A 26261-nucleotide genomic window follows, 5' to 3' on the forward strand; every position below is an offset into this window, starting at 1 on the left:
ATTAGCCTGAGAACTCCCCGCTTTCTCATGAAGCACTGGGCGTTCCAATATGCTAATGGGGTTAGCTGGCGCCCACCCTTCTACACCCCCCGCACACTGTGTAGGGTGCGTGCACCTGGCGATCGCCGTGGGTGCACGCGCCCTGCATCTGCACGTGCACAGAAATGCGCATGTGCAGACGCTCAACATCGGTCACCCGTGAGAATGCACAGAGGACCGAATCTGAATAAGGTCCCAAGTCACAGCTAAACATAACTAAGAATCTAAGAAGACTGTTGGGGTTGTAGTAAGGACACTAACATTGTTCATTGTTCCTTCTACAGAGGGCTGTATGCAGATGAGTTCTTGTGTAAGCTGCACTGAAGATGAGCTAAGCCTCAACATCTCCTGCAAGTGGGTGACATGTGGAGACTCAGGTAAAAACAAAGCTACAGTCCATAAATACTTACACTTTTTTTGCAATTGTCAATTACTTATTAATAAGGATAAAATATAGATAATGAAAGTTTTACCAGCATAAAAAAATGCTGTATTTTTAGTATTTGACTATTTTAGGGTTGCCGACCCTCCCGGAATTCCCGGGAGTCTCCCGAAAATCGGGTCCTCCTCCCGGCCCCCCGGAAGGGTGGGCAACCCTCCCGGAATCTGGTGGACCCCCCTGAGCCCCCCGAATCGCGGCATTTAAATGCCGCAATCCGCGGGTCTCAGAGGAGGGGGAGGGGCTAAAATGACACAATCGCGTCATTTTAGCCACGCCCCCTCCATAGAGATCAGTCATTTTGCCTGTTTCTCGTCATGGGGGCGGGGCTTAATGACGTCACAGTCAGGCCCCGCCCCCCGATCGGGTAAGGAAAGACTCCTCTCCGGGCTTCTCCCGGAGAGGAGCATTTATAAGTCGGCAACCCTGGACTATGTACATATTTGTATGCACACTGGCATATCTATAATGGGTGCAAGGTGTGCGGTGACATTATACTCACCACTGATGTCCGATCAGTGATGGCTGCAGAGCTGCAAATATCACTGGGGAAATGGTCGCTGTGGCCATTTTCCAGTGATTTGACTATGCACAATATAGATGCCCCCGGGAACACGGAACAGGCACCATGCACCCTGAGAGCTGCACATATGCACTGCTGTAGAGGAGGGGTGCCAATTGCAGCTTGCACATGACAAACTCCTCTTCTAAAGGGTCTGATTGTACTAAGCTTTAAAAGTGATAAAATGGAGAGTGATAAATTACCAACCAATCAGCTCCTAACCATGTAAAGTGCGGTGTTTGAAAAATTACAGCTAGTAGCTAATTGGTTATCGCGATCCATTTTATCACTTTTAAAAGCTTAGTACATTTTATCCAAAGTGCTTCTGCGTAGATATAATAATATGCGCCGCCACCAATCGGGGAGAAAAGTGGCCAGGGATGTTGGAGATTTCCATGGCCTCTGCAATGTGTGGCTTGCGCTTCCCCGTGGGTGCAAAAAGCAGCCTGATAAGTGAGTGATCCAATGTCCAAAAGTCAGATCACTACTACAGTTTTAAAATGTACTGATGTCTATATATATAAATTAGGGAGAAGCGATTTCGGATTAGGGGAATCTGGACACCCTCAATCGAGTTCAGGATTTCCCGGCCAGGCTCGGAACGCAGGTCTCGGGACCTTGAGAGATCCCGCCGTCGGACCTTGCAAGATCCGGATCATATATATATATATATATATATATATATATATATGTATATGTCCACATGGACCGGCACTATACACAAAAAGTACAACGTGGCTGCGTGCCTTTGTCAAATACATTCACGGCAGGGTCCCCAGTGTAGCCAGGAATAAACACAGCACTGCAGCTTCTCAGTATGCAAATTTCACTTTATTTGCCTCCTTTTTCGCCGCTGTGCGGACATGCCCAGCAGCTCCGTGAGCTGTTGGCTATGCCCTCAGCTCCTCCGGCTGCAGGAATATACGCACAGCATTTATTCAGGGTGACGGGGGGACTCCCAACTGCCCCCCCCCACCACGGGACACTGCTGGCCACGGGAGGGATGCGGGACACTGCCGGCAACGGGAGGGATGCGGGAACGACCCAAAAAGACGTTCTGTGATAAGCGGGACAGTTGGGAGGTATGCAGTGATAGTGCTGTGTCCAGTCCAGTGATACTGCTGCAGTTCCAGTCCAGTGATAGTGCTATATATAAGTCCAGACCAGTGGCACTGCTGCCGTTATTGTCCAGTCCAGTCCAGTTATACTACTGCATACCTCCAGTCCAGTGATACTGCGGCATAAGTCCAGTCCAGTGGCACTGCCATTAAAGTCCATTGGTACTTCCGTTAAAGTCCAGTGATACTGGCGTTAAATAAAGGGGGTTATTCTGGTCGAATTCGCAACCTTGCAAGTCCACCAAACCCCACCTTGCGAATGGTTGGCTGGCACCACACATTTGCAAGGTGACTCGCTGCATAAGTCCAGTCCAGTGGTACTGCCATTAAAGGCCAGTTCAGTGATACTGCTGCATAAGTCCAGTCCAGTGGTACTGCCATTAAAGTCCAGTTCAGTGATACTGCTGCATAAGTCCAGTCCATTGGTACTGATGTTAAAGTCCAGTGGTACTGCCATTAAAGTCCAATGATACGGCAATTAAAGTCCAGTGATATTGCTGCATAAGTCCAGTCCAGTTGTACTGAAGTTAAAGTCCATTGGTTCTGCTGTTAAAGTCCATTGGTTCTGCCATTAAAGTTTAGTGATACTGCCATTAATGTCCAGTCCAGTGATACTGCTGTATAATTCCAGTCCAGTGATACTGCTGCATAAATACAGACCAGTGGTACTTGCATTAAAGACCAGTCCAGTGATACTGCTACAAATTTTTCAGGCACATTAAGGCCAATAGCATTAATAGAAACTACTTGTGTCGGTTGTGCTCATAGTGGATGAAAAGGGAAGTCCGACGTTAATGAGTGTCTGAGGTGGTCCAAAGTTTGATGGAGAGAGAGGAAAAGGGGAAAAAAAGGGGAAACATAGTAAGTAAAGGGTAATAAATTGGTAAATTATCCATGAATGGGACCCTGGCACATAAGAAATGGACCGACGTCATAGTGAATAAAGAACACATTGTGGGTTGGGGGGCATAGGGGGTCAACAACTCAGGGATGGCAATGGTTACAAGAAACATAGCAATAATACAAAAAAATTCAGTATATAATTTCTAGAGATGTGCAGACTCGGATTCCGGAGATCCGAGCCCCCACGGACATCATCATTCCGAGCCAGATTCCGAGCAGCGCTCGGAGATTCCCGCCTGACTCGGGTCCGTCCGCGTGGTCAGAACATCATCTCCCGGTGCCGGATTTCGCAAGGCTTTAAAAGCGGCTGCCGCGCCCGCCATCTTTACTCCAGTCAAGTAGTGGGTTGGTGCTGCTGCTGTCTATCTCTTGGTCTGTCAGATGAGAAGCCACAGGGCCGAAGAGCTCTATGAGCTCAGTCGAAGACAATTTCAGCATTTCAATCATTGCTGAGGATCTTGCTAATTAGATTAGATTTTAGTTAAGGCATGTGTTAGATCGGGATTCAAGACATCTTCTGGAATCCCCTTGATGCGGACATTATTCATCCTCCCTCGGTTACCTAAATCGTCCATCCTAGCATTAAAGGTGTGTACACACAGATAGATTTGCCAAAAGATCTGGGCGTTCTCAACCGATTGAAACGACCAATCGCTCAAATAGTTCCCTGTGTATCAACGATATAGATTCTGGTCGTTGGTAGGGGTAGGGGTCTATGGTCTTTCCTGCATGCAGAAACACCATAGACCAATCTTTAGTGATGTGTGACAATTGTTTCATGTGTATGCACGATAAATGATTTGGTAAAGCTGATTGACTGACTCCCAGTCCCCTCCACATCATTAAAGATCAATCGTTCATGTGTAATCGTTTGTACAATCATTCACTATTTGACACTAAATTGTTTGTCCAGGAGTTCTGAGGAAATCATTAATGAGATTGGATCATTTGCTAAATCTTTCCATATGTATGCACCTTTAGAGACTGTATTTCAGAAAATTGAAGAGCTATAATATCCGCCAATGAGAACAGAGTAGTAGCTGTGGCTTCCTGACCTTCCAAGGTCTTGAGGTGGTCAGCTAGGAAGCATAGATCTTGCTTGACTGATGCCATCTCTTCTATGATGGTAGAATATAGGTCCTATTTAGTTGGCAGGGTTTTAATGTAGGATAGAATTTCTTTCATCTCAGTCTCAAATTTGGAGGGCTGCTGAAACGACGCATTTTCTGCAGAGAATGGGCTGGGTGGGGAGGAAAGAGTATGTGGGGGAGTCTGGAGTGCCAGGGAGGGAACCCTAATTAGCAAGAGAAGGTAAAAGAAAAAGCCTCAAGTTTGCATTAGTAGTTTCTTTTTAAGGGTGTTGAGTATCTTTCTTTTGCATACTAATTACACGTCAAAGGAGCGCTATAAAATTTATAACCATTTATTCTTAAGAAAAGACAAATGCAATAGATTAATAAACACACATGTCACATACAATTAAAAACATACATTCTGATCATAGATAATAAAAAGAGTAGATATATATTTAATCCAGTGCAGAAACCTGGTTATTTTGTTGGTATATAGTGTAGATTGCAGTATCCTGGTCAGTGTAGTTCCACAGGAGCTTAACAAGCTACTCAGACATTAGTGTTCTGCCTCCGGTAATTAACTCTGTGGTATAAGATCAAAAAGTCCTCTTGGGAAAAGAAGTTATATATTCCAGGTTTTATAGCCCTTGAGAGTTAGTAGTGGTAATATTGAATATCTCAGTGAGGATGCGTATAGATTTTGCACAATATTAAATTGATCAAGTTCAATTACCTTATCCTCAGTGTTTGGAGACAGCACTGTTAGTGTGCGAGCCCAGACGGCATCCAGTTGTCCTGATTTTGGAGTGTCCTAGCCACACGCCAGTGGACCCTGGCTGCAAGGTGGTCACTTGCCTCAGGCTGCTGGGTATAGATGCAGGTGGGCTCAATGTCTGCGAATCTTTGTCTTTATTTTATGAGTTGACGCTGGCAGTCTAGCTGGCCTACACACTCGTCAGCTGTCAGCAGTGTGCCACCTGTTCAGTGCGCAGATAGAGCCGCTAAGGCTCTCAGTAAATACAGACACCCAGAGGAGAACATCTAACTGGAAGCTTGGCCGCACGGCTTAGTTAACCTTGCAGGTACCAGACTGCTGTAAATATGCCATCTCCTATTATCATTCTTTTAAATTGATATTCTTTGCTCCTGATTTAGTATTTCTAGATTTTTATCTTTCTTTTCAGCAGTTTTTTCCAAATTTGCCCATGGCTCCTGAAGCATAATCTCTCTGACTGGTGTCTAGGGTTAAAAATAGTGTATCACAGTTTAAAATGTCATACGCAGGGACTTTCCATCAAATGTTGACCCCCAGAGGCTGACAGCTAAGCGACCATAATGGCTATCATTCAGGCATCATCCAGCAGAGGTATGCATCCTATCAAGGGTGGATCGATGCTAACTGCAATGGCGTATAGTGTAATTACCAGTAGTGTGACCCTTGAGGTGAAGGTAAAATACAGCTACAGTAAGTCTCATAAGAGAACATATAATTGCCTGTAATGGATTGTAGTGATCACTGGGGGGAGTAGTGCCACAACATCCTATTGTACCACATTACACGGCCCCACTTTATATTACCGGTATGTTACATTATAATACTCTCCAGTTTAAACCACATTACAATGAGCAGTGCCATAACTAGATATATTATAAGCTCCAATGCTAAAGTTTGTAAGAGCCCAGGGATGAAAATTGTATATACAGTATAACACATAACTTGGACAGGGAAGGGGGACTTCATCCATGGAGGGCACTAAAATTGCTCTTTCTCCCTTACATTGATACCTACTCATGCAGGGTACTCTAAAAATAGGGGGGGTTCTCTCTTTCATATGTTGTAACCAATTTAGTAGTTATTTTATAGTTATCACATTATCAACAGACAATAATGCTGTATATTACAGAAAACAATTACGTATTTTATTGGGTTTTCTAATGCCCAGATCTAGCAAAATGTGAGTCATATAAAAACAAGCGTTCCCTCATTGGTGGATAGTTAGTGCAATTTGAAACCAAGGTCGGAATTCAATTGATTGTGGTAAATTGCCACACAAAAAATGTACCGCAATTTATTAGCGGTGTTACCAGGCAATTCAATTGTGGCCCAATTGTGTCATGCAGTAACTGAACTGTTTTCATGTGGAAACACATGGACCCTGGATAAGTTTGTGGTTCAATATGTTTTCACGATCTTAGCCACAAACACTAGTCCATTACTGCATATTTATTTTTCTCCTGCCTCAGACAGATAAACAAAAAATCCATATTACTGCTGGGAGTGGGGTATAGTTTAATTATCCCCAAGGGATCAATTAGCTGTGGTGATTAATGGTGGCTAATTGAATTACCACCACATGAATGTTTTTTGTCTCCATTACTGTTTTGCTCATTTCAATAATTTTCTGTATATAGTAGCAGTGCAAGTGCAAATCTTCTGAAATAGCTGATTCTCTATGGAAAGGAAAGACAATATACTGTATATACTGTATATAATGCTTTCTTTCTTTTAAACCAGAACTTTGTTTCTTTCTCTATAGAAAACAGCAGCTGTGTGACCACTGAGGAGCAGATACATGAATCATGTTTAGTATCAAACAGGAGCAGCATGTGTGCAGGTAACATCGTCTAAGGTAGAAAGGAAATGGCACAGGCATAATAGAACTAATTGGGAAAAGGTGGCAATGGTGTGGAAAGGGAATCTAGTTAAATTGACTTTATATATGGACTTAATGAATATAGGATCGCAGCCTACCAAGCACCAGAGAAGCCATCTGCCAAATTGGCTGGCTGAGTATGGCAGGGGCTGAGAGAAGCAACCCCACTTCCCTGCTTACGACCATGAGAGGGGCCACAGAGCATGGTCATCCTGCCTGTGATGGGAGGAGGAGGCAGAGCTACACTGGATGCCTATGTAGGAAGTGGAGAACCAGCCCTCGCCAGCCCCAAGGCCAGGGCCGTCTTAACAGTAGTGTGGGCCCCTGGACAAAGCAATGCACTGGGGCCCTTACCCATTCTCCCCTCCTAGGGGTGGTGGGGGGGTGCTATCAGCAGCAGCTTTGATGTCCCACGGGTGACAGGGGGTGCTCCATCTTCCATTCAAAATGTAGGACCTGGAGCAGTAACTTCTGCTAATTACTCCTTTACTGCACACGTGGTGGGAGGGAGAACACTAACGTGTGGAAGGGGGCACTGAGCTGTATGAAGGGTCCCTTGTAAATGACTTCCAGGGAGGTAGGGGGTGGTTTATACGCAGGGGAGGGTTGGATAATGGAGTGGGCTTAATATTCGTCATTTTCCGGTGGAAGTGCAGCTTGTTTGACTGCAGATATCGCCATTATCTGGAAATACATTTCTTAGCCTTCAATAGTATAAAAACCTAGAGTTCCAACTTTCAGGAGGTGCTGGGAACTTGGGGATCAGAGATCAGGAGCCAGAGCAATCCATTGACAAAAATATAAAACTGTACACCAGACTTTTGGAGCTGGAGCAGGGACTGGCTGCTGGAAGGCTGATACCTCTGGTTTTGGGCATGATAGAGACAAGTCGCTAGTGTCGGAAGAAAGGACAGAGTCCCAGCTTTTGGGATATACTCTCAGAAAAACTCTAAGTCAGGGAGAACCTGAGAAATATGACTGGGAATTGCAATTAACAGGTCAGATGTGGACTGCTGCTTTGAAGTTGGATATCTCCAGTTCCCCAGGGCCGATTTTCTAAATTCTGGTATCCCTGTAAAAAGGGGATCCTCAGCTATCAGCGTAGGGCCCTTATACACCTGGGGCCCCTGGGCAAGTGCCCATTAAACCCATACGAAAAGACGGCCCTGCCCAAGGCCCCGCCATCCATAGGAAGGGGGTGCGCATGCACGAGACGCTCGTGTGCTCCTTTCAGATCGAGCTCCCTGCTATCGTCCGCCACCTTCCCATCGCTGTTCGCCGGTCCCCACCACCTCCATGGCTCCTACACTGGCTGTGCAATTGCATATACTAATGATGATGGGTGCACTGGCTGGCATCAGATGAATGGGTGGTATGGGTTTTTGCTTAGACATGCATGATCTCCTGCAATGTTTGAACTTCGGCTGCTGCGCGCATCTACATGCAATATAACTGATGCAGGAATCACAGTCACAGGTGTTACTTATCTGATCCGTTCAGCTTGTGCAGGGTTAATGGCAATGACCAGTTTACGCTGGCGGTATCTCTCCCAGTAATGCTGCTGCTACACAGGATGGATCTCCCTGTGTAAGTGACGCGCTGGTAACGGGGAATACAGCGGGGCTTGCTATTACATGCTCCGATGTACGTGGAGCGGTAAACCGGCATGGAGGATAGGACACACGCGGTAAAGAGGCACACACACTCTCATGTCACTTCCTGACGATGAGGGGAAACGCTGCTAGCAGGGTCAGGGGACTCTGCCCTGCTATTCGCTATGCAAGCTGTCACTCAGGGTGACACTCTAACTACAGTGGCTGCAGAGGGACAAGGCAGTCTGTAGGCAGCTCACTAACCAGGGGCATGGAGACAGACGCGGAGCGCTGCTTTCTAACACTCCCCCTCGCTCAAGGCTGTCTTCGGCTACATAAAAGAACATAATTCAATACTTTGTCCTTTGTTATACCTGTAACCGAAAAATATGGTTAGAGAGAAAGACACATAAGACATCAAAAAACTTCAAATCAACAGTCTTTCACGAACTTAATAAGCAAGTTTGTCGACAGTCCTTTTGTAAGCATGTAACATTCTCTTCGCTTGCAACATATTCGACATCGATGGACTTGCTCTCCACTAGTTCTCTGATGAAGTGGTGTCTAATCGCGATGTGTTTTGACCGTCCATAGTGCTTGGTACTACAGGAAAAATCTATTGCTCCCCTGTTATCACATGCGATGCTGATAGTCTCTTCTTCATAGAGTAGGCCTAATTCACACAAAGTCTCTTTGATCCAGAGTGCTTCCTTAGATGTCTCTGTAAGAGCCATGTATTCGGCCTCAGTTGTTGAAAGGGCAACAGTTGGTTGCTTTCTACTTGCCCAGCTAACTGCTGCTCCAGCCATTGTGAACAGATAACCGGTATGGGAACGTCGATCATCTTCATCTGCTCCCCAGTCTTTGTGGTAGAGGCAGTGGTCAGTCTCTGATCTAACAAAGTTCATATCAAGTAGTGCTGCATCCAATTTTATGTACCAGCAATGACCACTCTGTTTTAGGCCGTATATAGATTTCTTCAGAAGACACACCTTCTCTGTCTGAAGCTCATCCTCATTGTAATGATCTGGCAATTCCATATAGATTTCTTCAGCCAGTTCTCCATTCAGGAATGCTGAATCGAAGTCTAGTTGGTATAGCAGTAAGTTATGTAAGGTGGCGACTGCAATTACTAATCTAAGAGTGTTATACCTTGCAACTGGTGAGTATATCTCTCCATAGTCAATTCCGGATCTCTGTGTGTATCCCTTAGCAACAAGGCGGGCTTTGTAACGGGCAACTTCTCCATCCGAATTTAACTTCTTGCAGAAGACACACTTGTTCTTGACTGTCTTGCGGTTGCTTGGCCTATCTACTATGGTCCAAGTATTATTCTCTTTCAGTGCTGATAGCTCTGTGTCTATTGCAGATTTCCATCTTGCCCAATCACTGCACGCTTTCACTTCTCGAATACTCTGAGGTTCACTGAAAACAATGTTCGCATACTCTTCATCATACCTTCTGGCTGGTATGCCCTTGTTGCTTCTTACGGAAGCCCTGTTTGTTGGTTTGCTTCCCTCCTAGGTATTTTCCTTTTCAGGAATGCTTTCTATTTCGCACACCTCTACTAGTGCTTGCTTTTCTTGCTCTTCTGCTTTTGTGAGTGGTGCTGTTTCTTGAAATATCACATCTCTTGATTTCAGAAGACGTCTGTTCTCTGCATCAGAGCCTGTACCCTTTGCTCTCCTCACAATAGCCTAGCAGTATGCACTGTTTTGATTTTGGGTCAAGTTTCTTTCTCTTCTCCTTTGGTATATGCGCATAAGCTCTGCTCCCAAAGACACAGAGATGACTGATGTCTGGCTTGTTCCCAGACCAGGCCTCTAAGGGGGTCTTTCCCTTCACGGCCACTGTAGGTGTTCTGTTTTTCAGGTATACTGCAGTAGATACAGCTTCTGCCCAAAAACTCTTCTCCAGGCCAGCATCGTTTACCATTGCTCGTGCTCTTTCGACGATTGTTCGGTTCGCCCTTTCACTTACGCCATTCTGTTCAGGCGTATAGGCCATCGTCAGCTGATGCTTTATGCCATGCTTCTTGAGAAAGTCAGTTAGTGCTTCATTTTCGTACTCTCCCCCATTGTCGGATCTCAGGGCTTTTAGCTTTAGGCCCGTCTGAGTTTACACTAGGTTCTTGTACTTGACAATTTTCTTGAATACTTCACTTTTCTTCTTTATGAAGTATACATGTGTCATCCTTGTGGCATCATCGATGATAGTCATGAAGTACTTGTAACCACTGGTTGACTACTCTTCCATTGGTCTGCACACATCTGTGTGCACCAGAGCCAACTTTGATTCAGCTCTAGATGCTGACTTGGGAAATGGGTTGCGGGTCTGCTTGCCTTTTATGCAACTCTCGCACACAGGTCTTTCGGTGTCTTTCACTGTGATCCCTGTTGCCATCCCATCAGCTAATTTCTGGACATTGTCATATCCTAAGTATCCCAAACGTCTGTGCCAGAGTTCCATCGACTCACTTTCACCAGAGGCTGCCAAAGCTACACATTCATCTGTGTCTAGGACGTATAGTTGGTTGCATCGGGTTGCTGAAGCAATTACAGTCCTTCTTTCATTATGCACCATACACCTGCCCTTTGCAAATTGGACTCTGTAGCCTTTTGCCTCGAGTACGCTGATAGCGATGAGGTTACTTCCCAATTCTGGTACGTACAGGACGTCTTGGATATCTGTGACTACTGTCTGTCCCTCAATTCTTAGTCTCACTGTGATTGTCCCAACACTCGATGCAGTAAGGACCTTTTCACCAATCCCTGTAACTGTTGTGGGTGTACACTGTGTTAAAGAATTGAACCACTTCTTGTTGCAGCTGAAGTGTCTAGAGGCTCCCGAGTCCATGTACCAGCAATTCCTCCTTGGCTTGTCTGCTACATTCAGTGCTGACTCGTTCTTCTTGTCATGTCGCTTGTGTGTACCACTAGTGTTCTTCATCCTGCATTCTGAAGCCTTGTGCCCTACTTTGTGGCACACATAACATTTGAATGTGCATTTCTTGGGTTTTGCACCCTTTGCTACTAAGACAGAACCCTCAGCTATGGCATCTTTGTGAATTCTTTCTTGGAACTAAAGTAGCTTAGTCCTCACAACTTCTGTTGTAAGCTTGGTTTCATTTGACTCTAGTGCGACAACTAGGAAGTCAAATTCTTCTGTCAAGTTCTGCAGCATTACCATCGCCACTTCTTCCTCATCCACTCTTGCTCCTACACATGCCAATTGCTGAGCAATTGATAGTATTTTATCGATGTAATCTTTCATGTCCTTGCATGCATTCAACTTTGTTCAATATAGTGTGCGTCTCAGGCTTATCCTTCTCATCAGGCCTTTATTCTCATAAGCACCTTGTAGAGTTGTCCACATGTCCTTAGCGGACTCTTTCTCACAGATTGTAGAATAAACATGCTGCTCCACAGCCAGGCCTATCGTGCCGATGGCCCTGTCTACCTCTTCTGGGTTTGGACTATCTCCTGGGGCTATTGTGACCTTCCATAGCTTCTCCCTTTTAAGCTGCATTTCCATAGCAAACTTCCATGTAATTCTCTGAGCCTTTGAGTTTAGGAAAGTTCATGCTATGCCCTGTGCTGTGCATTCTCGTTAACTCTTTCACAAATGTTAATTCAGAAATATTTCTTTGTGTTCTTTTGTGTACTGCGCTAGCACTTGGTCTTTAGGGGGTTAATCTTTGCGCACGTGACGTGCTGGGCCCATAACCTATTGGCAGAGTATTTGTATGATCGTGCTGTGTGGTTGTTAGATGACACACTTAGAAGATATAACCAGCTTTAGATTTATTCAAGTTATAAGCTTGCAGTGTACAATGGTACTTCAGTGGTTAACTTCACATGCAATATAACTGATGCAGGAATCACAGTCACAGGTGTTACTTGTGCAGGGTTAATGGCAATGACCGGTTTACGCTGGCGGTATCTCTCCCAGTAACGCTGCTGCTTCACAGGATGGATCTCCCTGTGTAAGTGACGCGCTGGTAACGGGGAAAACAGCGGGGCTTGCTATTACACGCTCCGATGTACGTGGAGCGGTAAACCGGCATGAAGGATAGGACACACGCGGTAAAGAGGCACACACACGCTCATGTCACTTCCTGACGATGAGGGGAAACGCTGCTAGCAGGGTCAGGGGACTCTGCCCTGCTATTCGCTGCGCAAGCTGTCACTCAGGGTGACACTCTAACTACAGTGGCTGCAGAGGGACAAGGTAGTCTGTAGGCTGCTCACTAACCAGGGGCATGGAGACAGACGTGGAGCGCTGCTTTCTAACATTCCTCTCCTGTCTGAAAAGTTGGAAAACACATTTCGCTGCATTACAGTGGACACCATGTTGACATACTGACATTATGCGTACATGCATGGTAACAGAAAGAAGATGAAGAAATGTATTTTTTTACTGTGGAGGATAGGAATGCTCTGAGCAGCATAAGTAGCATTAGGCCAGGAAGCAGCACAGCAGGGCATTACTATGTGTTAGCGTTATTAGAATGGGTTCTCTCTTCTCTTTTACAGGCTCTGAGACCAGGTCAGCAGAGCCAGCAGAGATGCCTTCTGAAGGTGAGTAGTTACGTATCAGATAAGACCCCTAATAAATTGTACTTCAAAAAGATTGATGACTTTTGAAAGTGGCAATGTTTTTGTGGTTTTGGCACCTGAATGACTTGCCTAAACCACAAAAGTTAAAAAAAAAAGTTTTTTGTTATCAAGTGCACCATCTACAATGTATGCTTACAACATTTTCCATTGCACAAAAGATCTATCTATCTATCTATCTCCTAATTTGAATCAAAAAGGCACTTTGGTAGACACTGTGATGACTGCCTCTTAAGGGGTCTAGACACGGGGAGATAACCAGTGGCGTGCGGTGGGGTGAGGCAGGTGAGGTACAGCCTTTCCTGTCATACTAGTGCATATGCCAGCATTTTGAATTGATAAAGTATGTCAAACATACAAATAATTAATAATTTTTTTTTATTATTCTAATCATTTTTATAGTCAAAATGCTGGAGTAAAAAGTCTATGGCGGCTACCTTTTCTGCACATCTCTTATCAAAACTCAGTGAATCTCCAGCAGTACACACTGCAGCACATGTGTATAATGCTGGTATGTACCCCATGGCTCATATATTGTGTGCATATTTGGCTCTGGTACTTGCCAGGGACTTTTGAGCCATTTACCTCACCGCACGTCCATGGAGATGAGCGTTCTCAGCGATGTGCTGCTGAGTGATCTGTCAGGGCCAGTGTTCTCCATGAGAACACTGGCGCTAACACTGACGATTATAAATGTATCCAGTCTGCTGGATATTAATTGCTGGGGTGATAGCAACGCACACACACAGCGATGTAGGTAGGGATGTTTTGCTGGTTTTTTTTTTCCAAAGTGTCGGGACATGGAGCATAGCTCCGCCCCCGACAGTCGCAAAGCCCCACAGGCCAATCAATCAAACACAATGGATGACCATCGATATGTAAAAATATTGATGGTCATCCATTGCATAGTTTAGCACTATTGATGGCCAGTTGCAGAATTGCCATCGATGGCAATGGTAACAATGGCCATCCCTAGATGTAGGGGCAATCTAGTGAGAACGCTTAGAAAATGCCTGGAGATAACTACGCAAATTAATGATTTTGTGCAATGTCTGGCTACTGTACATAAAAAAAAGGGTACTTGTTTCCTAGCACGGTGCCACTGATTTTAATTGTATGCAATCGGGTTGCAAAAATCGGGTCCATCGCATCGCATGCAACCAAAATGCATGCGATGCAATTGACCCGACCGACCCGATTTTTTACATTGGAACCTATGTTAAATGGTCCCTGAGACCCGATTTTTACATTGGCCCCAATGCTAAATGCCCCCTAGACCCCATTTTTCATTGTATGCCCCCCCATTGTTAACGCCATGATCAACGTGAACCCGAAGCGTGGCGAGCGCAGCGGTACGCGTCCTCCGAACTTTTCATACCCCCACTATCCATGTTGGCGTGGAGTTGATTTTATATAGTGTGGCGAGTGCAGCGAGCCACCGAGCCCAAAGCGTGGCGAGCGCAGTGAGCCCCACGAGGGGACGCGCATTACTTCAGACGTATTACGCGTCCCCTCGCAACGCTTCGGGCTCGGTGGCTTGCTGCGCTCGCCAAACTATATAGAATCAACTCCATGACGACGTGGATAGTGGGGGTATGAAAAGGTCGGAAAAATCAGGTATGGGGGGCCATTTAACATTGGTTCCCCTCGGGTCCATCGCATTGGTCGCATCGCATGCCATTATAATGGCATGCTATGGACCCCATTTTTAATATTGTCGGGAAAGTTAAAAAGCCCGAAATCGGGTCAGTCGGGTCCCATCGCATACCTTAAGTTAAGGTATGTGATGGGACCCGACGGGCGCCGTGCTAGGAAACAAGTACCAAAAAAAGAATAAAAAGAATTTTTAAAAGAATTTGGGGGGACCAGAACTAGGATACCCTGGAGGGATTCTCCCAGTGTGCAGAAATAATTATGTCAGCCAATGTGATTTACAAAAGCTAAAAAGTTATATTCCACACACATATGCATCTAATATGCATGCTTATATAGTTTCAATCCTAAATGCTTCGACTTTAGACCAGAGGCTCACAGTTATATTCAGACATACTGACAGAGAGGGAACAAAAAGAAGAAAGATGATATATTGAATATATTAAAATAAGGCATTTAGGGAAATCAATTTATTGTTATGTGTTAATTGGACATTGCATTTTTTTAAGTATTTGATTATAATGGGATATTAACCCTTCGAGTGCCAAGTGAATTTGTCAAAATCGGTGTAAAAAATTGGCAAGCAAACATTTTTTATTCATTATTCTGTGAACCATTTTGTTGTCATTAAAAAGTCTCAGACTCAATAACATCCATCATATGTTGATTCTTTTTAAGATTTTTCCAGTGGCAGACCTACATTTTTAGGATCCAGAAGCTTAAACTGGTATAGGGGTAAATTGTAATAATAGGGCAACATCCAACAAGGTCCAAATGACATCCAACAAGGTCCAAATGTCTACTTTTCCAGCACCCCCACTCTCTTTAAATAATTATCCCCCCTTTAGTAATCACTTCACAGACACCCCCTTTTCATTAATCAGCTCACAGATCCTCCACTTCATTAATCTCCTCCAATGGCATAGCCAGCGTACGGTAGCCACCGCGGCTGCTTGGGGGAGCAAACGCCAGCGGGGCGCCGCCAGTGCTCTTCAGGGCACAGTGCTCAGAGCCGCCCCCCTTACCCCTCCGCATGCCGCTGCCGCATTCCTGCCTGGTCTGGCACCGCAGATATCCTCCTGTCGTGTAATGAAAAATTACACGGCAAAATGACTGCCCCCATACAGCAGACAGTTTTTTAGGAATGTTAGAGGAGGTGGCAGCCTCCTCTAGCATTAGAGCTTTCAGATTATCAACCTGTTGTACATTCTAGATCCTGCAAGACATCTAATACCAGCAGTATGTACTCTCACAGCGGCGTAACTATAGCACCGCAGCCCCCGCCACCGCGGGGGGGGGGGGGGGGGCGCTGTGCATGTGGGGGCGCCGGGGGCTGCGGTGCTATAGTAAACCCCCCCCCCCTCAAACCCCCGCAGATTTACCAATCGCGCTGGTCCCGGTGGCTCCGATCTTCTGCTGAGGACTACCACAAAATGGCCGCCCCCATATAGCACACAGTTCTCTGAAACTGTCTGCTGTATGGGGGCGGCCATTTTCTGGTGGTCCTCAGCAGAAGAACGGAGCCGCCGGGACCAGCGCGATAGGTAAGGCTGTGGGGTATTGAGGGGGGGTTTGCATGGGCAGCGGGGCGGCGGGGTAGGGGTGCTTGGCGGGCGGCGACGGGGGGGCGCCCAAAACGTAGCTACGCCACTGTACTCTCACATGTCATTTGTCCCTATTCTTTCTGAGAACATATATTATGGGTACAACTCTATGATAATCCAGATGCTTTATAACATGTCCTTAGGTTTGAACTTGCCCTGTATTGTAATAAATTGTATTGCTTAGAGCACAGAGGTATTTCTGCTTATCAAAATACTGGATAAAAGTGGAAATTCCTCGTTTGTATAAACATTATCTTCTTAAATAAATATATTAATTTATGATAATTAATCATCTAATTAAGAAAAACAAATAAAAAAAATACAAGCTGCCATAAATCCCATGGGGGAATGTGTTAAGTAAATACATTTATTGATGATTGATCTTTGTTTGTTATGTTTATTATATATTTCTCAAGAAAAATACACAATTGTAAAAAATTCTTACTATTATAATGCCAAACAGGGCTTCCAGGGCATGATGGTACTTGAACACTTAAAAACCACAAGTGCCAGGGGGTGAAATGTAAATGTAGACAGTAAACCGGTTTTAGGGGGGGGGGGGGGGGGGGAGGGGGACAACACTTTGCCAGCCTTCCTTTATTTAATTACTTGTTCCAAGTGTCCTGCTTCGGTTTCTATTTTATACATGATATCCAGGACCTACTACAAAGGTTATGTGACTTAAGCCTCATACACACTAATGTTTTAATGATATACTGTACTGTAGCTCATTTTGGCCCTTCTGACCATTATCGCTTGTAATATTCTCTTGTGTGTACTATCAATATCGTTAAAAATGCACACTCCCGCAGGTCATTAATGATATCCACTGCCTTCTGTAAATGGCGGCCAGTTTGACTATATCCTCAATAACTGCATGTACAGAGCGGTTACAGGGTGACATCACTGATCAACATAATTAAGCTTGCATGAATTATTGTTAGACAAACCCCCTTGGGGAAGCCAACCTTTGAGCCAACTGGCCTTGGGCTGCTTGGAACCATATTGATGTGATTGCCACACTGCTGTTTTTCCCTTTGTGTTTCCACGGGTAAGTAAGGAGGGCACAAAAGTATGTGGGGTGAAGGCCTAATTTTTTATAAACAAGGAGATGGGTCTTGTTCCATGATAAGCTCCTGCAGACCATTCCTTTTATTCAAATAATCTGCTTAGTGTATGGGAAGAAATGATTTGTAACAAGTTACTTTTTGAGAGTATATCAGGCAGGTCTGGTAAAGCAGTTATATAGTGTATGAAGCCTTATATACCGTAGGGTATGAAGCCAATTTCATGATAATTTAGTTGGGCAGATAATCAATAAAGTGGATTAAAAATTGGTCAGTGTATGGCCAATAGCCTATAACTCAATGCCTTATGTAAATAATTGCCTTTTTCCTCCTCAGATTACCCTCAATCCAAAACACTATCCCCACCAGTCTTCCACGTAGGCAGTTTCATTGGAGGAGGAGTATTGGTGATACTGCTACAAACTGTTGGATTCTTTGTCCTGAGACAACTACGTGGGCCAGAAAGAGACTACCAGACCATGTGAGACATTATTGCTTTAAAATCTACATATGATCTGATGTATACCACACAATAGAGCAACACGTACATGCATACCTCTTATTTTGTCCTACAATGACCTATTCACATGTTTTACTTACTTTTGCTTATCAAACCTCAGCTATTGCCATCATTTTACAACCTTAAGGCCCCCACACACTAGAACGATTTTTTGGCCAATTGACCGATTTTCGACCGATCATCCGATATATCGGCCTTTAAAGTGGGAAATGTACCTATTTTCCATAAAAGGACAGTTGAAGTTGACCATAGCAGTCAATTAGATTCTACACTTCATTTTATAAAATGTACTCTTCCTCCTTAGAAGGTTTGATGCATCTCCCCTTTGATATTTCACTATATATATATAGTGTGTGTGTGTGTGTGTGTGTGTGTGTGTGTGTGTGTGTGTGTGTGTGTGTGTGTGTGTGTGTGTGTGTGTATATATATATATATATATATATATATATATAGAGAGAGAACATAGAAAGACCGCACTCTCACCCAAAGAAAAGACAGCAGCGGGGTGCCCAGCAAAGGTACATGCAGTAGCATGTCCCTAATAATGATCCAAAAAATCCACACACAGCGGTGTAGATGCGGAGCACTCTCCGTAATCACAAATCAGCCTTGTGATAAAAGAAAATAAGTTTTTAATCCAACTGGGTCAACACAGTGTAGGGAAATCAGAAGTATATAAGCCCCAACGTTTCGGTCCCAACATGGACCTTTATCAAGGAGCCTATAATATACAAACGATATATAAGATACAAACATTGGTTGCATATCATGCTGAAAAGAAGAACATGCAGTGATGTGTGAAACAACAAGATAGTTACGTTTTTCAGGTAGGTATCACATAGTCAGCGGCGCAGGAACAGCCTTGGTACAGACAGGGTCAGCCAGCTGATCTGACTGCCCTCCGGTCCGGCTATTTATACCATCTAATAGGGGGTGTGAGCTGGGCAGCGCCACAGACACGAGTCTGTGTAGCGCTATGGTACTTCCGGTGAAACCGGAAGTGCGTCGGCTGGAAGCGGCCGCTGGAACGCAGCTCTGGAGCACAACGCTTCCGGGTTTAGCCAGAGCTACGCGCAATACGGGGTTAATTAAGGTTTAAAGCACGGGATATCAATAAGGCCAAAGGGTTATTCTGTATTGTCTAGTGTATCTAGGTATATCAAATACTACAAAGCCGTGCATGCGTTTTAATAAACATGGTATAAGCCGGATCGTGTTAACGGTAAAAACCAGGATAGAGGGAATAAGTGGGGAAGGTGCAATAAGTATGATTGCTTAAGTGGATGGATTCAGAGCCCGGAGGGGTGACTCTGCACTGTCCGGGATTAAGGTGTGCTGAAATGACAGTGGATTCTAGAGTTGGTAGACATCCACTGTTAAGTGTGAAATCACGAGTGAAAATCGTGTCTGAGGGGGAGAAACCCCTTAAAGATATTTAGGGAGTGCTGGCTGCTTCAGATGTGCCGGCTGCACCACCTGCAACAGTCTTACCCCCGGTCCCACTTTTCCACATCCCCACACAGGCAGACCCATAAAAATCAGGTACCGCCTACATTTCCAAATGGACCACGTTATTTACCTCCTCCACTGCCCCTGTGGCCTCGCCTATGTTGGGATGACGACAAGGAAGTTTCGAGAGAGGATGGCGAATCACCGCAACTCGATCAGAGCTGCCCTTGAAACCAAAAAAGCTGAACTCCCCGTACCTCGCCATTTCCTAGCTACAGGACATCAAAACTCTAGCTTACGCTGTCGCATTATTGACTGGGTACCCCCACCCCCACGAGGAGGTGACCGTGGTTTATCCCTGAGGAAACTGGAGAGCCGGTGGATCTACAGATTGGACACTCTTGCCCCCAAAGGACTCAATGAAAATAACCCCCTGTCTATTTTCTTGAGATAAACTCTATGAGACTATACTGCTGTGACACGGCTCGAGCTGAGTTACTGATGGTGCTGTTGATATGTTTGGTCCCTATGCATATGTACATTTCTATGTTTGGTCCCTATGAATATGTACTTTTCTTTGTACGTTCCCCTGATGCGTATTATTTTTTCATATATGTATACTTTTATGCATGTATTCCATTACTGTTTCTCTCAAGAGATTGCTCCTTTCGTTTCTAATTATGTCTGCCCTTGTGTGCACCAGGACACATCTGTACGTGTCTGCATTCAAACCACAAGAAGTTGTGCTAACACTACCCCCACGGGCCATATCTGGTCTCTCCAGGTCACACCAATCCTCTCCCCAGCCCCACAATCACCCCATCATCACCCCGACTCACACACCACCTCAACTTTCCCTCTTGTTCCTATAAAATACCCCATATGGATATGTACCGAATGTCAGATTTTAACACTCCCTAAATATCTTTAAGGGGTTTCTCCCCCTCAGACACGATTTTCACTCGTGATTTCACACTTAACAGTGGATGTCTACCAACTCTAGAATCCACTGTCATTTCAGCACACCTTAATCCCGGACAGTGCAGAGTCACCCCTCCGGGCTCTGAATCCATCCACTTAAGAAATCATACTTATTGCACCTTCCCCACTTATTCCCTCTATCCTGGTTTTTACCGTTAACACGATCCGGCTTATACCATGTTTATTAAAACGCATGCACGGCTTTGTAGTATTTGATATACCTAGATACACTAGACAATACAGTATAACCCTTTGGCCTTATTGATATCCCGTGCTTTAAACCTTAATTAACCCCGTATTGCACGTAGCTCCGGCTAAACCCGGAAGCGTTGCGCTCCAGAGCTGCGTTCCAGCGGCCGCTTCCGGCCGACGCACTTACGGTTTCACCGGAAGTACCATAGCGCTACACAGACTCATGTCTGTGGCGCTGCCCAGCTCACACCCCCTATTAGATGGTATAAATAGCCGGACCGGAGGGCAGTCAGATCAGCTGGCTGACCCTGTCTGTACCAAGGCTGTTCCTGCGCCGCTGACTATGTGATACCTACCTGAAAAACGTAACTATCTTGTTGTTTCACACATCACTGCATGTTCTTCTTTTCAGCATGATATGCAACCAATGTTTGTATCTTATATCGTTTGTATATTATAGGCTCCTTGATAAAGGTCCATGTTGGGACCGAAACGTCGGGGCTTATATACTTCTGATTTCCCTACACTGTGTTGACCCAGTTGGATTAAAAACTTATTTTCTTTTATCACAAGGCTGATTTGTGATTACGGAGAGTGCTCCGCATCTACACCGCTGTGTGTGGATTTTTTTGAGATATATATATATATGTTTAAGTGGAAACACAAGAGGAGCGCTACATAGTGTAAAACCAATATGATTTAATAGACATATAAAATATCTCCGTTAAAGACAATCAGTACTCGTACCGTTTTAAAAACAGCAGTGGACTAGTTACCACATGATGTAATAGTTACAAGCCAGGCAAGCCTCCTACCATCATCCGGGGCACTGCAGATCAACACGGAACCTCACCACACTCCACGAGGGACACGGTGCACCGAAAAGTCTGGCTGTTCCTGCCAGACTCTTCGGTGCACTGTGTCCCTCGTGGAGTGTACAGTGAGGTTCCGTGTCGATCTGCAGTGCCCCGGATGGTGGTAGGAGGCTTGCAAGTCTCCAGGATACAAGCTATTGCAGTGTCTTGAAAAAGGGTCAGCTGTGGACCCGAAACGTCAACTTGCCTTTTAAAATGGAATATTAAAGTTTTGAGCTTTTAAAGGAACTTGAAAAGTCTGGCGAGTGCGCTCCATGACCACGGCACTCTGAATACTTTTTAGCTTGCCCGATACCCTACGTAGTGTAACTGTATATACAGATGCAATGTATATCGGCTGTGGATGGAAGATGGCATTATTATCTTTAATGTTTCAGCGTTGTGGCACTTATCAGGAAAGGCCGTTCTTTATAAAAGCACTGAGATACCGTAATCAAAAGGTTCACTGCGAATCCTGCCTTCTGCACAGATTTCTCTGGCTGTATGCAGAACAATCAGTGCAGGGATACAGCCAGTGTGATCAGCAATCTCTGTGAATAAAAAGAAAAACAAAGTATAAAAACAAAATAAATCATACTTCTCTACAGCCAGTGACCGGTAATTAGTTCTCCGATTAGGGCTGCCAGTCATCGGGTCCTCCGGTGCTGCAGCGTGACCTCCAGTGCATAAAGTGATGCTGCGAAGCCAGGAGCACTAACAAAGCACTGATCACTGTCCGCGCGGTGGTGGGGCTGGGGAGTTAGGGCAAGGGGCAGTGGCAGCACAGTACATACTCTGTCCCTGCATGTGATAATTGATAAATCTATTGATCAGACGCGGATGAAATTGGTCCTATACATCCTCTAGTGCTGTTCAATCCTTACAGTTGCTGTCGGCATATTACATAATCTAATACAGGGGCAGATTTATTAAGCCTGGTGCATAATGCAACAGCCAGTCATAATGCAGAAGCCAGTGCAAGTCAGATCCTAACTATCATTTTTCAAACCAGGCTGTAACTTGACAGTTATAAGCAGATTGGCTGGTGCATTATCACTATACAAGGCCTTTTAAATCTGCCCCACAGCATATCTCTAACATATAAAGCATTCAGCAATGGTGCCCACATTTACCTGTCCAAGGTCTTCACTTGTACTTTCCAACGTTATAATAATCTTCTGATGACTTATGCGTTTCCTACCCTCTTATTACCTGCTCTCATCTTCATGTCTTCAAGTAGTTTATAGACGTCTTACTAATGAATGGTATCTAATGTTTTGATGGGAGAAGTCCCAATGCATAATTACACCCTTCTTGTATAATTACACCCCAAATTGCTGTAAATACTTATCTTACAAACTGAGCAGACTGGAATAATCTCATTGACCTTTTGTAATATTCAGTCATGTGTATTCTGTCACTCCCTCATTACTTATATTCATGTTTAATGGAAGGATTTACTTAAAGTTTGAAAATTAGTTTGTCCAGCTTCCACAGTAAATACAAAAATAAACTAAAAACTGTATTCATTTAATATACAAGTTTTTGAATGTTCCCATAAAAAAATCTATGCAGTGCAGTTAAGTCCAAAAGACGAGAGACTTAGATGCTCATACCTCAGTTCTCAATTGTTGTTGGAATGCCGTGGATGCCGCTACATGGCATTCTGAATGGTTTCAGTAGCGAAGCTTTAAGCAGACAGGAAATGGTTACCATCAGGGATAAATATTGATGACCAGCAGTCATGATGGTGACGGTCAGAATAACGACACTGGCTTCCTGAAGAAGGGAATCCTGACAGGGGTCAGGTAAGTGTATAATGGCCCCCTAAGTCTCCTTTCCAGCAGCCTAAACCCATACTTGCTTACTTTTGAAAACTAGCTTGAGGGAGATTAGAATTGGTAGGAGAATTTTGTGCAGCGCCTCATTGAGGGGGCGTGTCATGCTCCACCCAAAGGGCGTGTCTAGTTCCAAATATGGAGAGATTGTGAAAAGAGATTGTCAAAGAGGCATCTCGAAGCGTGGGAGTGTACTGCTACATCTGAGAGGAATCTTTTAAAATTACTTATATACAAATATAGATGAGCCCCAAAGCAGTTAGTAAGAGCTGGGAAATGGTGCTGATGATTCAATGTAAATGTATCTGTCTCTCATTCCTTTTTTCCCCAAAAATGTAACCATGTAATGTGGGCTAGGTGAAATGAGGGAGATTGGTAGACTAATAAGGGAGAGAGGGAGATTGCTGTTATTTCAGGGAGTCTCCTGCAGAATACAGGAGGGTAGGCAACTATGCCTAAACCTTAGAATGGATCATGTGCTAAGAGGGCATGTGTCAGATAGGAGAGGTTGCTGAGGTGTCACAGCTGCACTCCTTTCTTCTGTTTTCCATTTGTCACAGGTCTCTCCCATGCTGTAAGAGCTCATGCTGGTAGTAAGGGACAGTCTGCAAACTATTTGCCACTTTACAAATGTATAGGGGAAGTAGTGTAGTGATATAGTGTAGCATGTAGGGGGATGTAGTGTAACATATAGGGTATGCAGTGCAGAGTATAAAGACATGCAGTATAGTGATGTAGACATGTAGTGCAGCATGTAGGGTATGTAGTGCAGGGTATAGGGGCAAATAATGTAGGGGGGATTTAGTGGAACATATAGGATATGTATAAGGACATGTAGTGTAGTGATTTAGTGCAGGGTATAGAGGCATATAATTATGTAGTCCAGTGGTGTCAAACTCATGGCCCCCCAGCTGTTGGGGAACTACACTTTCCAGCATGCCCTGCCACAGATTTTATACAATGAATTGCTAAAAGTGTGGCAGGGCATGCTGTGTTGTGTAGTTCCACAACAGCTGGAGGGCCATGAGTTTGACACCACTGATGTAGTGGAACACATTGCTGGGGGGCATGTGACCGAAGTTTATAGTTGCCCACAATTTAACGGGCGCGATGCATTCTCCCACGCACATCACATCATAGCTCAAAAAGTATGTGCTGCACATACTTTTTGTACTAGATCGCATTGCATCTCATTGCATCACAGTCAAAACGCATGCGGTGCGATCTAGTACAACTCACGGTGCCTTTCGCACTTATGGCACTTGGGACACATGGGGCATGTAGGGAACATGCTGCTGGGGGGGCCATGTGACAGATATGCCAAATGCATGGCAAGCATTGTGCAATTGAACCATTCACATGGGATTTTCCACGTATGGCCCAATTGCTCATAGACCTGCAGTATCCATACAGCATTCAGGGTGAATGACTGAATTACGTTGTGAATTATTTTACATTTCTCAACATTCAGAATTTAATATGACCACTAATGTAAAATGATTAAATAAAATGTTTATTATACAGTAAAGGCCCCCATACATTAGCCCGACTTGTCACGCTGGAGAGCCGGGCAGGGGACACAGAGGCAGCGCGCTGGGGGACGCCGGTGAGGGAGCTGGGCAGGAGGGAAAAAAACAATACAAATGAATGGGCAGCCAGTGATTGGCTGAGAGCTCCCTGAGGCAATTGCTGATTGGCTGAGAGCTCCCTCAGCCAATTTCTGATTGGCTGAGAGCTCTCTCAGCCAATCACCAGCTGCTCATTCATGTGTAATGTGTTCCCCCCCCCCCCCCCACCCACGTGCACACTGCCTGTTTGACAGCTTACCATGCCCGGCTTCCCCCCCTGCAGCTCCCCAGCATCATCTGCCGCCGCTGACTGCCCTGCTCTCCCCCTGCCCGGCCCGGCATGGGGAGGAAATCTTATGTGCAGCTGGTCTGACTGCCCGACTCTGATGCGCACGGGACCTCGCATCGGATCGGAGGGGATGTGAAAACATGCGATTTGGGACGATTTCATGGCCTGATTCATCCAAATCGAGGGAAATCGTGCCCAAATCGGATAGTGTATGGGGGCCTTAAGTATCCATTGATAGATCATGCCTAATCTAAATTATATTCTTATCTTATTTTGCAGGGAAGAAACTCCTCAGTAGGACCCCAGCTCCTGTCATCATAATATCCTGACGAGTCACACATTGGTCTATAGATTCTATGGTGGAAATGTTTCCGTTACAAGCTGGACAACTACAGATCACTGCATAACACAATTGTGTGTAACATACAGTATACAAGCTTTCTAAATGTGCAATCCATCTATACAACATATTGAGGGGTAGATGTATGAAGCAGTGATAGGGGAGGAGAAGGGATAAAGTGCCTGGTACTTTATCACCAGCCAATCAGCTCCTGACTGTTAAGTTACAGTCTGGGATTAAAAAGGGACAATTAGGAGCTGATTGGCCGGTGATAAAGTACCAGACACTTTATAACTTCTCCTCCCTTATCACTGCTTCATACATCTACCCCATCAGTGTTTTCTGTTACTCATTCTATGAGAATCCCTCTACAGCCACATCTACTTACCGATATAGTTACCCTGTTTAGTCACTCCTTATCATTAGTTAAATTGCTGTTCCCACCTGCTAATTGGTTTGTCAGTATAATGTAAAACCTCTCATTCTATATAGACACTTTTGGACTTATTGTTGTAATGAGACTTATGTCTAACTATATATGAGCCATGTGTATTATTCTTGTTGTGATCATCATCTATAAATACTGTAACTTATCCTGATCTCCCATTTATTTATGCCGCACATCTAATGTATTGATATTCCACCATGTCATCACCTTCTCTGTACTGATTAATTCCCCAATAGAAATGTAAATGTTCTACTGTGCTGTTGTAGCCTATCTAAATGTGAACTGGCCTCTAAGCAGCTCTGTAGATACAGTCAGATACAAGCTTTGTCTCTCTCAAAGCAGGTAAAGATGGTCATTTGGTGAAATCCAGAAGTATGGGAGCTGCTCTATTCACTAATCAGGCCATTAAGATTAAAGTAACCTTCAGCACCAGTGTGGGACAGTGCTTATTATACACCTGTC

General features: G+C 44.7%; 1 protein-coding gene across 1 annotated transcript; it reads left to right on the forward strand.

The window, feature by feature from the left end:
- Positions 1 to 326: 326 nt before the first annotated feature.
- On the forward strand, positions 327 to 25517 carry CD164L2 (CD164 molecule like 2). The gene is made up of 5 exons (XM_083171122.1): positions 327 to 416; positions 6672 to 6749; positions 12916 to 12960; positions 17657 to 17801; positions 25291 to 25517. The coding sequence occupies exons 1-5, from the start codon at positions 332 to 334 to the stop codon at positions 25307 to 25309; spliced, it is 372 nt and encodes a 123-aa protein (XP_083027248.1). The 5' UTR covers positions 327 to 331; the 3' UTR covers positions 25310 to 25517.
- Positions 25518 to 26261: the final 744 nt, after the last annotated feature.

Source organism: Crinia signifera, chromosome 2, assembly GCF_055691185.1.
Source record: "Crinia signifera chromosome 2, ASM5569118v1, whole genome shotgun sequence".
Lineage (NCBI taxonomy): Eukaryota > Metazoa > Chordata > Amphibia > Anura > Myobatrachidae > Crinia > Crinia signifera.